At 48.1% G+C, this 14787-nt stretch overlaps 1 protein-coding gene across 1 annotated transcript in view; it reads right to left on the bottom strand.

The window, feature by feature from the left end:
• skia (v-ski avian sarcoma viral oncogene homolog a) overlaps nucleotides 1-14365 on the bottom strand; it is a 67341-nt gene extending 52976 nt beyond the window's left edge. Inside the window, exon 1 of the mRNA XM_044037312.1 lies at nucleotides 12866-14365. Coding sequence (XP_043893247.1) covers nucleotides 12866-13771 — 906 coding nt within the window. The 5' untranslated portion in view covers nucleotides 13772-14365. The remainder of the gene's footprint in view (nucleotides 1-12865) is intronic.
• Nucleotides 14366-14787: the final 422 nt, after the last annotated feature.

Genomic DNA, 14787 nt, shown 5'->3' with positions numbered 1-14787 from the left:
GATGGAGGAAACCACACTGCAGACCTCAGCCTGGCTGAGTCGGCGACCGCTCGTGATTGGATCTAACCTCGTGTTCACGGCGGATCTTATCGGTGAGAAATGTCACCACCTCTGAGACACACGTGGACTGATCCGACGGGGCAGATTATTTTACACACCACCTTGATTATGATCGCCTTGAGCATGGCCGGCGTTTTCACAGCGTGCCATTCAGCTGAGATTTACTACACTGGAGAAACATTACATGTAATTGATGACGGAAAAATGCCCTACGGGACAAAAAAAGATGCTCTGGGCAATTAAACAAGATGTCAAACAACATCAATGAGTTCATTCCTATGAAGACAAGAAGCGGTTTCTTTAAATGAAGCTGCTGGCTGTTGAAACACGTGCTTTAATTTGAGTTCCTCGTCAAAATGTGATTACTGACCTTAATATTTCTGCTTTTCATATGACACATCTTCCTTTGAATGTTTCCTCCACAGAGATCTATGAACCTAGAACTACACTAAAACGACGCAGATCTTTCCCCTGCGCTGCCCCTACAGTCCACTATCAGAACTGCAACCGTTTACCAAGACAAGCACAACCACACAGAATAAGCGACATCGCCGCTTATATTAATAATGTATCGCACAGGCTTAAAGAGGAAAGGTGCAACACAAGGAAGGGGGAGGTTATATAGAGTGTGCAGTGTAGGTTGGGAGTTAGAGACTCGTCTCTTGTCCTGGGAAGTGGATCTATACGAGAGAACCACACACACACACACACACACACACACACACACACACATCTGGCTTAATCCTCTGCAGAGCCGTGCAGACGACCAGCAGTCATGCCTGGAGAGGCGGAAGTGAGGGAGGAGTGTGGGGGAGAACTGAGAAGCAGGAGTGGGAGTGGAAGTGGCGTGGCAAGGTTCAGCTGCAGCCCTGACCTCTGTGCATGTGTGTGTGTGTGCGTGTGCGCGCGCTTGTGTTTGTTATGTCTTTCAGGACCCAGAGTCCAGTACCTGGTCCTAATGTGGCAGATTTACGGCTGAAATTTGAATTGTGGTAACGTTATGGTTGAGGTTGAGGATAACACTTTGTTTAGGCTGTCCACAAAAATGAATGCAAGTCGATGCGCGGTCCTTAAAAGGATAGCTGCACAAACCTGTGTGTGTGTGTGTGTGTATGTGAGGATAATTAAACAGGGCAGACAGATGAGCCCAGTGAGAAGGCTAGAGGTCACATGGGATAAGTCAGCTTGTCCCACCCCCCGCCACCACCACCTCCACCTCCTTCCGACACACACACACACACACACGCAGGCACAATGTAAGCAGATGTATATAAATGGCCAGGGACTTTATATAAACAGATGTCCTACAGCTCCAGATAGCCTTGGCAGCATTTCTTTAGAGGAAGACGCTGAGAATAACGTCTTTGTGCTCACTGTGGGTCGGAGGTGGTTACACACTCCACACATTACCTTGTCTTTGAGATCTACAATTACATTAATTATAATCCAAGGGCTTCAAGAGGTCTATTGTCTGCTCTAGTGGCGTAGAAGGAGTCCGCGCGTGTGTGTGTGTGGGACGTGAAATCAATTGCCTGATTCTAGGTGGGTGGGGGGAAAGTCTTGAGCGTGGTGGAGGCTCAGACTGAGACCTGAGAAGCAGGCGTCTGTGCCAGGAGGAGGGATCCCCTTTCAGCATATTGTTTTATTTAGCATCTGCATGGCCGCTTCATTTGCCAGAGTGCAGCTGGGATGGATTAATTCAGGAGATTGGTGACTTGGAGAGGAGGAATGGCCCGGGCCGGTCTGGAGGAAGGATGTTAACCACATTATAAGCCTTTGTTTCCAACATCTCATTCCTGAGGAGTAAAGTGAGCTTAGCGAGCTCTACCTCTTCACAGCCTCCACCAGAAAAAAAACACACGCGAACACTTTCCACGCCGACTTCCTGAGGTGCGGCCACAGTTCATCTGAACGTCTGTACCCTCTGACAGCGACCAGCCTAAACCTGCCCTCCACCGACGTCCTGACACCACTGACACCACTGACACCACTGACACCACTGAATCCTGCAGCAGCCCCGTGTCACACCTGGCCTCACAACAGACTGCTGTGATAAACACTGAGAGGTTATAATGGCCAATCAATCAAAGTTCAGGACACAGTTGCTTTGTTGGATCAATAGGGCAGGTCCATCCAGCTCCTGATTAATCCAGTTTAAGATTAACCCAAACTGCTTTGGCTTACAGTAACTAAGAGCAGCCAGACAAAACTGTGAGTCAGAGCAGACTAAACAAAAGTTAAGATCAGAGGCGTTTGCCAGGAAGATTAAGTTTATGACTTTGTTTTCAAACCATAAATCCTGCAAAAACCCCGTAGAGAAAATACAGAGTTTTTGTCCCAAAATCAAAAAGTAAACACTATTTTTTATTTTAGACTTTTTAATTAAAGTATTTCCTCAGATATTTAAACAAGTTATGTTATGATTCTTAGGCCTAAACAAGGATGAGGTTTCATGTCGATTCGATTTAAACCAAAACATTGAGATTCATCCCTTTGTTTACAGAACATGTGACTCTGCAGAGTCCACTTTAAATACTGAAAGTGATGTTTGAAGCCAACGGCGTCATGTAATGTCGTAATGTTAGGGCTGGGAATCACAGGTTCCCTCATGACACGCGATACCACCACACCAATAATGTCACCACACGACAGTGATGTGCAGGTGCACGACTTCTCCACTGTATTCATGTATTGAACGTGGATCTCTTAACGTGGCTCCACATTTATCCCCCGCTGTAAACTCACTCTTCTTCAGCCGGGCAGAGACTGTTTTTCACATTAAAGCGCCTTAAATTGTTCTTTAAAATATCGACATCGTACGAGGACCGACTCAAACTCCGGTTTGCTTTGGAACAACGACCAGAGAAGAGGAGGATGATGATGGGGACGCGAGCTGAAGACATTATTAATCGATCACTAAATGAATAGTCAACTATTTTGATAATCGATTCATCGGTTTGAAGCTTTTTTTTTCCACGATTAAAACGAAGATTTCTGATTGTTTCAGCTCCTTACATGTGAATATTGTCTGGTTTCATTTGCTCCACATGACAAAGAAATCATTCAAACTGAATCGTTTCAGATGATCGTCAGCAGCAGCAGCAGCAGCAGCAGCAGCAGCAGCCATGGTGCTTCGAGGAAAGACAAGCTAAAAGTCACAAGCAGAGAGGGTGGAGGGGTGATGGTGGTGGAGGTGAAGGTGGGAGGGGCATAAACAATGAGCCCTAGTCCATGACTCAGGCGCTTTGGGACCACAGATCATTCATCAGCAGGTGGGGGAGGGGCAGGGTTATCACCTCTATCACAGACACACAGCTGATACCCACCACAAAGAGGTGAGAATGGCTAGCCAGCGGACACACACACACACACACACACACACACGCACACACACACACACACACAGACACACACACACACACAGCTCCTGGGATCTGCCCTTCCACATGGCTGAGGCCACACCAGTATGAACCACCACCCCTCCATCCCCCCCCCTCCTCATTCCTAGCTCATCCTGAAAAGTCGATGCAAGTAAATAAATAAATAAATAAATAAATAAATAAATAAATAAATAAATAAATAAAAAGTACAACAAGGCTGCTTCCCGGGAACCGAGCTGCTTTCACAACAGAGTCTGACTCTGCAGCCTTCCAATGTTTGTTCACCGTGTTTCCTGGTGGGCGAGTGGATTATATTAAACGCCTCACACACACACACACACACAACACATGTGGACGACTTCCACTCGGCTGCTTCAGAGCCTCGTTGGCATGTCGACTTTGAATGGGCAGAAACAGAGACCTTCAAAAAGTCTTTTTATTTTGAGTCATCACTCCATATTCAGCCGCGACTGAAAAGCTCTGTTACCCTAACCTTCAGTTTCAGTCTCTAATCAAATCACATTATTTTATTTGTATAGCACCAAATCACAGCGTACATCACCTCGAGGCAAACGCCACGTCGTCACTCTCGTGAAATAAACCTCTGCTCTTTACTCTTCTTCTTCTTCTTCTTCTTGGTTTTTTTACACCATTCATTCTTGATAGTAGCAAAGAAGCCGCCTCCTAATATGGAGCTGAAGCGCACGTCGTGACGAAAACGTCAAAAACACTTAGTTTCTCTTCAATTCGTTTAAAAATGAAGATTTTCCACTGTGAGATAAAAACACATTTTTTCAAATTGCTTTCCCCAATCAGAGATAACAAAGCTGCAGAGTTGACTTGGCAGCTTCCTCCTCTGAGGACTCGCAGCCAGTTCAGTCAGAAACAAGATTAACGTAGATTATTATTTTTAACATATCGTCGTCTTCTTACACATATCTGTGTTTACAGGTCCAGTCCAAACCTTTGAGATTAAACACTTCACACATGGAAGAACCATGACTGACATGCCAGCGTGAGACCGTATTCTAGGCCGTGCCTGGTAGATGTTGTGATACTCAGCTGACGTGTGTGTGCGTGTGCATGTGTGTGTGTGCGGGTGTGCATGCATTTGTACACACGTGTGTTTGCATTTGCACGTGACTCTGTCTGCTTCTGTATTCATTATAACACTGAGGCAGCATTGCGGGGGTGGGATCTGGGTGTCGTGTGGATGTCTGTGCTCAAGTATGCGAGTAGTTTGCAGTGTGTGTGTGTGTGTGTGTGTGTGTGTATGCGGTGTGTGTGTGTGAGCAGGAGGGGAGGCATCACTGTGGGAGACAGGCAGATGGGGATGGAAATGAGTAGGCAGTGAGCTAATGCTAATCTCCTCCTACAGCTCCTACAGCTGATCCAGGCACATAACAAGCGCGCACACACACACACACACACACACACACACACACAATTACACACTACAAATCATATGCTCGACCAGCCTCATGCACAATCACACACCAAATGAGGCGGAGGATACCTTTGCTTTTCAAATGTTTCCATGTGTCTCATGTGCATGCAGCCGTTTAGTGCGGTGAGCCCAAAACCTTTCACCGAAATCTCGGCGCATTAGAGCGCACCAGTTATCAGAGAAGCCGGTAAATGTTAATTTGGTGGATTGAAGTGTGTGTGTGTGTGTGTGTGAGAGAGTGAGGGAGTGAGAGAGTGAGTCTAGCTGCTCTCGTCAGACGGCCATCTGCCCCGTGGGAGTCGCTCAGCAGCACGCGATTTGCCCCGACTGTGTTTCAAGAGAGGCAGAGGGGTGAGTGAGGTGGGTCACCTCTTCATTTGGGCTCGGGGAAGGTCGTGCGGCGCTGGCTGCTCTTGCAAACATATGGGTGCAAAGGTGGGGGGTGGGGGGTGTAGGGTGGGGGTTGACGCCAGAGGACAGCGCTGCAGTCATATTATACAAAGCCTGCTGCTGGGCTGACACAGCACAAATTAAGCCCCTCCCCCACATCCCATCATATCAAGGCTCACCATCAAAGCTGCTCTGCTGCTGGTTTATTATCTGACATTCATCACACTAACATCCCATAATATGATCCTGTTTTTTTTTCTCCACTTTTATAACAATTTAATCAAAGAGAAGAAAAAGGGAAAAGGTGCATGATTGTTGTTGTTGTTGTTCTGCCTCCGTCAAGTAAAACTATCAGACCTGCAGGAGAGCTCACGGGCGGGGCCAAGAAGTGCTTATCGTCTTTGTGTTTTCAGTCTTTCTTTCACTTTGTCTCATTGATGACATGGCCTCTGTCCGTCTGTCCCGAGAGTGTCGCGTGGAGCTGATACGCAGCCAGAAACACTGACGTAGCCGCCGCTGTGGTGTTCATATTTCATTCTTTTTACTGCCCTGTTGGAACATTCAGTTAGTTCTGACCGCGATAGTCAGTGTGTGGAGCGTGGAGGAACAGGAAGTCCGTGCGATGGCAGCCTCGCGTTGTTGGGGTTAGGGTGAAGCAGGCGAGAGGTTGGAGGCTGGTGCTTGGGGATGTGTCGTTAAGGCAAAAGCCGGGTTTACGGCGCCATGTGTGTCGATGAATATTTCAAAGACCCTCTCATTAAATAAACACAACTGCCCTCACTGCCGATGGTAACCCAGCATGAATATTGAATGCTTGCACACACACACACACACACACACACACACACAAAAGAAAAATTGACACAGCATCGTTCACAAGTCAGCGGCCCAGCTGGACGTCAAACGGCAGAGCTGCTTCTCTCTCCATGCGACACCTGCGGCAGGTTCACCGGGTTCTTCCTTTCGTGTCGCTCAAGCAATTCACCCAAATATGACACGGTCAAGGTCCTTCCAAGACTGGAGAGCTGGTTAGTTTCACACTCGATCTAAGCCATGAATATTCTGACAGGGAGACTCTGTGGCTGCTCGAGCACATTAGCTCGGAGCTCTGCGTGCACCACAACCTCTCGTGTGCACAGTTGCCGACGACAACGGCGCTGTGGACTCTCCTTCTTCTTCTTCTTCTTCTTCTTCTTCTTGTTGTTGAGAGGCTTTTCTTCCCCCACCCCATCGTATGTGAAAGGATGGTCTGGGAGGTGGGAGGTATCCTGCTGACCCCAGAGAGCTTTGTTTTCCTTCCACTACCTTTTGTATCTCCTGCCACACAAAGACGGACTAAAAACAGGACGGTCCTAGTGAGATACACTATCCACTCTGCTCGTCATGAAGCATCCAAGCAGCCGCTCAGTCACTGTGTCACATGAAGACTCTGCGGGGGGATGGGAGCTCAGCAGAGGGGGTGGAGGACAGACAATGGTTGGCAATGAGGGCTTCAACTTCTCCCTTCCTTGTTCTTCACCGTTCATTCTCTCCTCATGAAAAAGGGACTTGTGCTGTTAGTCAGAGACAGTTGTATCAGTGGAGGTTTTTTTTTTCATTAAATCACGAGCACAAAGGACGAGTTGTCTTTGCAGAGAAGCTGAAATTAGCCTCTGAACCTCGGCGTGACTTTATTTGTGCACCTATAAAACAGAACACTGTGTTTGCAGCCACAGACCTTGAGAAACACAAGGACGTTTTTGTATGAAGTTAAACAAAGAAAGAAAAACAAAGTTAAATCAAATTTCGGCCCCGGTTGTGAGCTGTGGCCACGTTGGTTTTACAAATTGATTTTCTAAACGTCAGGTGTCGTCCCTGTTACGTCAGAATCTCGCGACAAACAAACCGCAAACGTTTCTACTTTCTACTTCCTCTCATCCACCGTGTAGTAATCACTTGACAGCGACTGGGAAAATCCCTGTTTGTTCACCAGAGTTTGAAAAGCTTTGAAATAAACAGCTTCTGGCGGGGAGACGTGGAAAAAGAATCACTGCACTTAATTCATTTTCCACTGCTTCTTCAGTGGCAGCCTATTGAAAGTATGTTTCCAGACAACACGCTGTATAACCTGTGATGCTGCGCCGTTCTCTCCCCGCCTGCCTCTCATGTTTGTCATTGTACTTTTCCAGAGGAAACACAGCGACGGGGTCTCGTCGCACATCAAAACCAACACTTTTCATCTCACCACACACACACACACACACACACACACAAATGTTCCTCACAGTTTTCCATCGAGGAGTCTCCACTTGATCTTTTTTAATTTCAAGAGGAGAAAACCTGCTTTAAAAAAAACCGCCAGTGCAGGTTTTGTCTTTCTGTGGTTTCGACGTCACAAACCCGGACGTGAGACACACAACAGAAGAAAATACCACAGAGAGCGGTTACACTTTTATATCATCCATCATCTGGAGAATGATTTCAGATTTCTGCTTGAGCGCAGACACCGTGACGAGACGGCAAGAAACTGTATAAATGGGTGTCACGGTTGCACTACAGCTGATCTGATAAACACAAGCGTTTACTGCAGGGACACGTGACGCTGGATTTGACTTTTCTGTGTTCTGCACTCAGTGAAGCTGTCACCGTCCGACGCAGCGGCGGCGTCAGGAAATATAACACTTACTTCAGCGTCTGCGTCCGTCTGTCACTCGGCTGCAGAGGTGATGGAGTTTTCCCATCACGGCCGACATAAAGACACTCGGATGTCAATACAGAATTGATCTGCCGAGGCCTCGGTTCATGCCTCGCAGCCTGGACTGACTGATTGACCGTCCTCCATTAGAAACCCAGACTGGCAGCGTGGCCATGCAACATCACTCATTAGACAGACATAATTAAATCAGAGCAGAGAGACTGAGGGAGAGAGCAAAGCTCAGAGTACAGATTCTATAACCCTCCTCAGACACGACATGAACAACTATCCTGGGTGATCGTATGTAAAACAGAGCTATATAATATACATGTTTGACACACACACACTTGTTGTGTCTGCTGTACAATTGTACACTTTCAGATGATATCTGGTGTATTTCCTTGCTTTTTTACACGTGTGAGAAACAGTCATAAAGTCACAGAGTTTTTTGAACTCTAAGTAGTTTGAATTTGACCTTAACTTTGCCACAAAGAGGAAAAAAAACTTAAAAATGTCTTCTCCTTGTCGTCAGGACAAACTCCGCGGGAGACTTTTTATTTCAGTCGTAACGTTGCAAATGAAATGGGAGTAAAAATATTCCCTCTCCTGCCACCAGCTGCCGTCCTGTCCACTGTGCGGACACGGCTGCCCGTCAGCAGGCACAGCCAACATTACGCCTCGCATGCGAAGCAGGACATGGGCCTATATCCCCATGGGGAATTTACTTCCTCTGAGCCCCCCCACCAACACCACCACCGCCGCCGCCGCCTCCACTCCACCTCCCCTCTTGAAACAAGCAGCCCCTTCTGCTGGAGGCCCGATATCCTGAGCAGCCGTGGAGGCAGCTCACGGGGTTGTAAAACTACAGCAGGGAAGTTTGAGCTCATGCACAGCTAAATAATTTGGAACACCACAAGCGGCACTTAATAGTTCTGCGAAAGAACGCGAGTCAGCTCCTTCCACAGCGAGCCGTAGGATGAAGTGAGTGCAGGAATGTGCAGGGAGGCGCTGCGACGCCACATATGTCATGCATGAACACAACATGGTTTGTTGTTATATGTGTCGCCGTACGAATCACTTTCCACCACCGCAGAATGAAAATGACTCAGTGGATAAGAGGAAGTCTGGATTTCCGTTACCATTTTCAGCTGCGAGCAGCAAAGTCATTGTTGGCTGTAGTTACACGCATGGACGGACGGTGTTTGGATGTTTCATTCACGTCTAGTAAACAGTGTTTTTTCACATGAGCTGCGTCGATGTTCTCTTTAACCGCGTTTCCTATCTTACTGTTTTTAACTCATGTTGTATTTTAGTGTCAAAGCAGCATTTCTGTCACTGACAGATAATAAAGTCCATCTGCAGCTCCTCCCTCCATCTCCATAGACCAGCAGTTTAACTGTGAATATGAGCAGTCAGTGCGCGTGTTGATAACGTGTGACGCAGCAATTTAGAGAAACATTTAGTGAAAAAATTAATTCACTTTGTAGTACATATATATATTAAACTGATATCAGCAAAACCGAAGGCCTCTAACGACGAGCTGCTGAAAACACAGACTCTGCTGGACCCTTATTATTCAGGACGGCACTAAAGAAACTCGAGTCTGACGTAATAAACTCGCAGGTTTTAAACCGAGCTTGAACTAGCTTAACAAAAAAAGAGTGAAACCCCTCCCTCTCTCTCTCCCTCCCTCCCTCTCATATCTGCCTCACACAGACAGCCTGTGTAGAAATCACATCATCTTGAGGGCGAATTATAAAAGTTAGCGACATACTAAATCTGCCGCCACAATCCTTATCTAAACATCCTGATGCGGAAAGCCACTGATTATGCGTGTGCCACCCACATGTGTACCAGCCAGAAACCCAAAGACTGGAATCAAAGGGAGCGCTCGCTCCACACCCAGCACATAAATGCATTTAAACAATTCAACAGTTAACTGCATTTGCTCCTTCGTGCCGTTTACAATTGGCGCTGCGGCTCACATCCTCCCAGATAAGGAACACAGAGTGAGCTCATGGCTTCTTCTTCTTCCGCAAACACAGGCATGCAAGAGAGAAGAAGGGGGGGAAAAAAAAAAAAGAAAAGTGGTTCTTGTTCAATCAGCCAGTGATTCACATGCTGAGAAAAAACAAAAAAAAAAAGAGGCTCGCAGAAGAGCGTCTGCGAGGAGGGAAGTGCGACAATATCGCTTCCTGTGTCTGTCTGCATGCGAGACTGCCGCTGACACTTTTTTAACAGCCTCATTATAATTCACAAAGCTGCCCGCGCTCCTTTGGCCGGCAGCGCGTCGCACAGGATCTTCCTGCGCGCGTTAAAAGGTAGAATGCACTCCATCGCCACTCTGCCTCAGCATCTTCTGGGAAGACTTTCAAAGAGGCCGGGGCCTGCGCTCAAATGTGCTGACAACACAAATGAGTCGTGTTTGCTGGAAGTTTTTCTTATTTCCTCAAGTCCTTACCCAGCATGTATTCCTTCATTAGCGTTTCTTGAAACAGGGTACTTGAGGAAAAGAAAAGGAGGAGTCGAATTAAAAGGCAGGGGAGAAGCTCAAAATGAGCCCTGGGCTTAACACTCGGGTGCCCCGTCGGCACTTATAAAAATAGAAGAGGCCCCTGAAAGTGGGGGTCCGAGAGGTGTGCCCACTCAAGTCTGAATGAAAGTGTGTGCCAAGAGTGGGTATTCACCATGCATGGCAGGACTTTGGCTCTCTTCAGGACTTCGAGGGTCCCTCTCTTGATTTCTCTTTCTTTGACAGATTCTGCAGGGGGAGAATCTTGTCAACACTTTTGTAAGTTGCTTTCTGCGCCTTCATCGACGCCACTGCTGCCCCCAGATGTCCACGCTGGAGGGAAGATTGTGTGTGTGTGTGTGTGTGTGTGTCAGAGGTGGGTGGATGTTTTGAGAGGAAGAGAGGGGGGAGGGAGGTCCCGATGTTTGCTGAATGCTCTCCTTTGTTTGGATCATATTATGTTTCCACCACAATACTTCTAAACCCTGCTTCATCAACTCCATTCATGTGTAACAGTTCATGCAAATGGCCACACTGGCCTTTTTTCCCCCTGGAGGTGGACGGGATCGGGGGTGGGACTCTCTTCATCAGTCCACCACCTCAACTCCAACTGCTCTGTCTGCAAACGCAGGGACGACTCCATACCAACTTCTTTCCTCGCGTCCGCTTCCAAACAACGGAACCTCAACAGATGACCATACGAGTCATTTTTAACCGTTACAAACACATTTACCACACACGGGGTATTCTAACTGTGTAACAAGTATTCTGCTCCCATAGTTAAAAAAAAAAAGAAACAGCCCAAAACTCGACTCAATCGTGACACTGAGGATCTTTCGTTACACTTTAAATCATCGTATCAGCTCATCCCTAATCTGTACATCCACGAGAGGGAGGAACACACGCTTTAATCCCTTCATACATCTCCACACAAGAAGCAGAGCGTTTTCATTCAAAGCCTGTGAAGGGAAACGCTCCAATTCAGATTCTTCAAGTATCAGAAACATCCAGAAAAGCCTGTGAAACACTGAGCAACACAAAGCCAGACAAAATGTCACATACTGTACCTTTAAGTGTAACACACACACACACACACACACCTCACAAAATGATACTGTAAGTGTAAAAATGCAACTGCTGACCAAGTGACTCAACTCCCATGGAAACAGAAACTGAGGCAGACACATTATGTGTGTGTGTGTGTGTGAAACTTTGTTTCCTAACTGACTCGGCGTTCAGGTCCACACACACACACACACACACACACACACACACACACACACACACACACACACACACACACACACGCTCCTCCCCGGCTGATGTTTACCATTTCCCATTGAGCCATTTGCTGGTAAATGAGACTGTATTTACAGTGGCGCGTCATAAAGAAGCGAGGCCTGAGAGGTGTTTCACGGGGCAAATAATGGCTTTATTGCCACCAGAGGCGTTGTGTTGTCACTGCTGGATGAGGCCCAATTAGCAACAACATGGCAATGATGACCAAATAATACGGAGCGGTGTCTCCACAGGAAGGAGGTCAACGACACAGACACATGACAGCACGACAGTACGTCCACATGACAACTCTTAGTTCCGGGTTCAATTTTGGAAAACATTTCAGTTTCTTTAGCTTTTTTATTCATTCTTCCCACAGGGAGCAAATCCAACGACCACCGATGGATGTTTCCAGCACACGCTCAGGAGCAAATCTACATCAGCTGCAAACATCTCTCATGGCGTGCGGGGGAAATCGATTTAAAGGGCCATAAGTTTCCATCTAGGGGGGCCTAAACTCGAAACTAAACACAAACTGCTGCTGCTGCTGCTGCTGCAGTTCTTGGAGCAGTTGTTCACAGAGATTGGGTCCAGACCCACAGATGAGGGTTTTGTTGGGGGGTCTCCAAAATAAAAACTCACTGTCTAAAGAATGATGGCTAAATAAACTTTTATCTCCGCTTATCTGCTCAGTTAATCACAAAATAATCCAAATTGCATCACAACCAAGTGCAAAGACCACAAAGATGTACATTTTGATTCATTTCTGCAGTGCTGCAGGAGGCGACAAGACTCCAAAAACTAGATTTTGACACATGTTCTACATGGAAATGACACTCGAGAGTCCAAACATGAGTCAAAGCAAGGCAGGGACTGTGCACAAATTTGACATTTCCACAATTTATACTGAGAATTGGGTCATAATAGTTTGTCGAGTGCAGAAAAGTGAGTTCCCACATAAAAAGTCAGGGCTAAAACTGCAATTTGTAAGTGCATTTAACTCAGCAGAGCAAGAAAGTGAACTTTAAAACAGTGTAGAAAAAAAAGCACTTCAATCAGCAGAGCAGAGGAGATGGAGCAGTGGGAGCTGCACGGTGAAGGAGCAGCAGGAGACGTGAACTCACCCTGGATGATGCTTTCCTCTTGTACTTGTTGGCGAAGTCAAATTTCTCCTTGATCTCGTCCAGGACCTGCTCCAGGCGCGCCTTCTCCTCTTTCCCCGTGTAATCCGGGCTCAGGAGGATGTACGCCCTCCAGTTTGCCGAGTCGAAGCCCCAGTGGCAAGTCCTGTTCTCCTGCGCCTTGTGGCTGTGCACCACGAACTTGTGCGTCGCGTACATGAGTCTGCAGTCCATGCACTGGATGCACGCCGCGCTGGGGCTCGTGTAGAGCTCCGGCACGAACAAGCCCTTGCACTTGCCGAAGCACTCGTGGTAAACCTTGAAGCTCCTCTCGGTGAGCTCCAGCTCCAGCGAGCCGCCGCTCAGCTCCTTCTTGCAGCGCGGCGGGTACGCGCCTCCGTAGATCAGGGCGTTGCAGAGCCGCTCCGCGTCCGTCTTGGTGATGAGGCCGCAGGACGGCGCGGAGAAGGGCAGGATCCCCATGACTTTGAGGATCTCCAGCTGGTCCGCCGTGCACCGGGAGCAGTAGATGTGCAGCTCGTCGCACACGGAGTTGATCTGCTGCAGGCTGAAGTCCCGCAGCACCGTGTTGAGGATCTGCGGCAGACACAGCCGCTTCTCGCCGCCGACCACGAAGCACGAGATGGTCTCGCTCTCCAGCACCGTCTCGCACCTCTCCGTGGAGCGGTCCGACGGGATGAAGAGCGGACCGGGCATCGCCGGCGGCGGCAGATGCTGCAGAACCGGCTCGGGCTCTTTCCCGTCCTTCTTGAAGAGGAGCTCATGTTGCCACCGGGCAGAGAACGCCGCCGGTCCGCCCAGAGAGCTCATAGAGCTGAGGTGAAACTGCTTGAGAGTTTGTTGCAGTCCCGGATGAGGCTGGAAGCTCTGCCGACTTACTGTCTCCATGTTTTTCCTGCAACTTTACGAGCGTGAAGACTTCGCGTCGTCGACGGGGGATCACGAGAGTCGCTGCGGTGTCCGTGAGTCTGGAAAATCCACGGCGTCCCAGAATTCTCCGACGCGTCGAAGCGCTTCATCAAACATCCAGTTTAAAAGTCACACACAGACACGCGCGCGCGCGCAGACTTTGGGCTCCTCTCTCCCTCGTTTCCTCCCTCGTTTCCTCCCTTGTTTTCTCCCCTCTCTCCTTTCTTTACTCCCACAGTAGAGTCAGTCGCGGACTGTCCATATCTGAAGAAGGACGAGCTTCTAAACTCTCCACACACACACACACACACACACACACACACTCACTCACACTCACTCAAAACACACACGCGCGCGCGCAAGAGACAGGCGAGAAAAAGTTCCGTCCGGTTCGTCGAGTTTCGGGAGGAACCGCGAGAGTCGAGCGACGATATGAAACAAAACGCGGGGATTCGTGGGTCGATGAGAAATCCGTGTTTGAGGATAAGTCCGCTCTCGAGGACTGAAGCTCTTTCAGGCTCCGTCTGCCCCCGCAGTTCACTCTGACTGTATGGAGATGAGAAGTCTGAGAGCCTGCCTCCCTCCCTCCCTCTCTCCCTCTCTCTCTCTCTCTCTCTCTCTCTCTCTCTCTCTCTCTCCACCCCCGTCTGTAGCTCTCCCTCCCTCCCTCTGTGTTTGTGTGTCTGGCTCAGTCATTGAATCCCAGCCAGGAATGTGAGTGACTCTGCAGGCAGGCTGGGCTCTTCCAGGAACAAGCCACCCTCCTCCCTCAGCAGCTCCCTTCTTTCCTTCCCTTTCCCCCCACTTCCTTCCCTCTTCCTTCCACCTTCCACATGACACCCTGCTGAGAAGAAGAAGAAGAAGAAGAAGAAGAAGAAGTCACCTATTTTAAATGTTCCTTGGACAAGAAGAAGAAAAAACAACCATTTCCAGTTTTTTCCACATTGTACATTTTATTTTAAATGAACAAACAAAAACAGAGAAAAATAATTTAA

This window comes from Solea senegalensis, linkage group LG11, assembly GCF_019176455.1.
Source record: "Solea senegalensis isolate Sse05_10M linkage group LG11, IFAPA_SoseM_1, whole genome shotgun sequence".
Taxonomy (NCBI): domain Eukaryota; kingdom Metazoa; phylum Chordata; class Actinopteri; order Pleuronectiformes; family Soleidae; genus Solea; species Solea senegalensis.
Note: the sequence above shows the minus strand (reverse complement) of the source record. Positions and strands in the feature narration are given on the sequence as shown.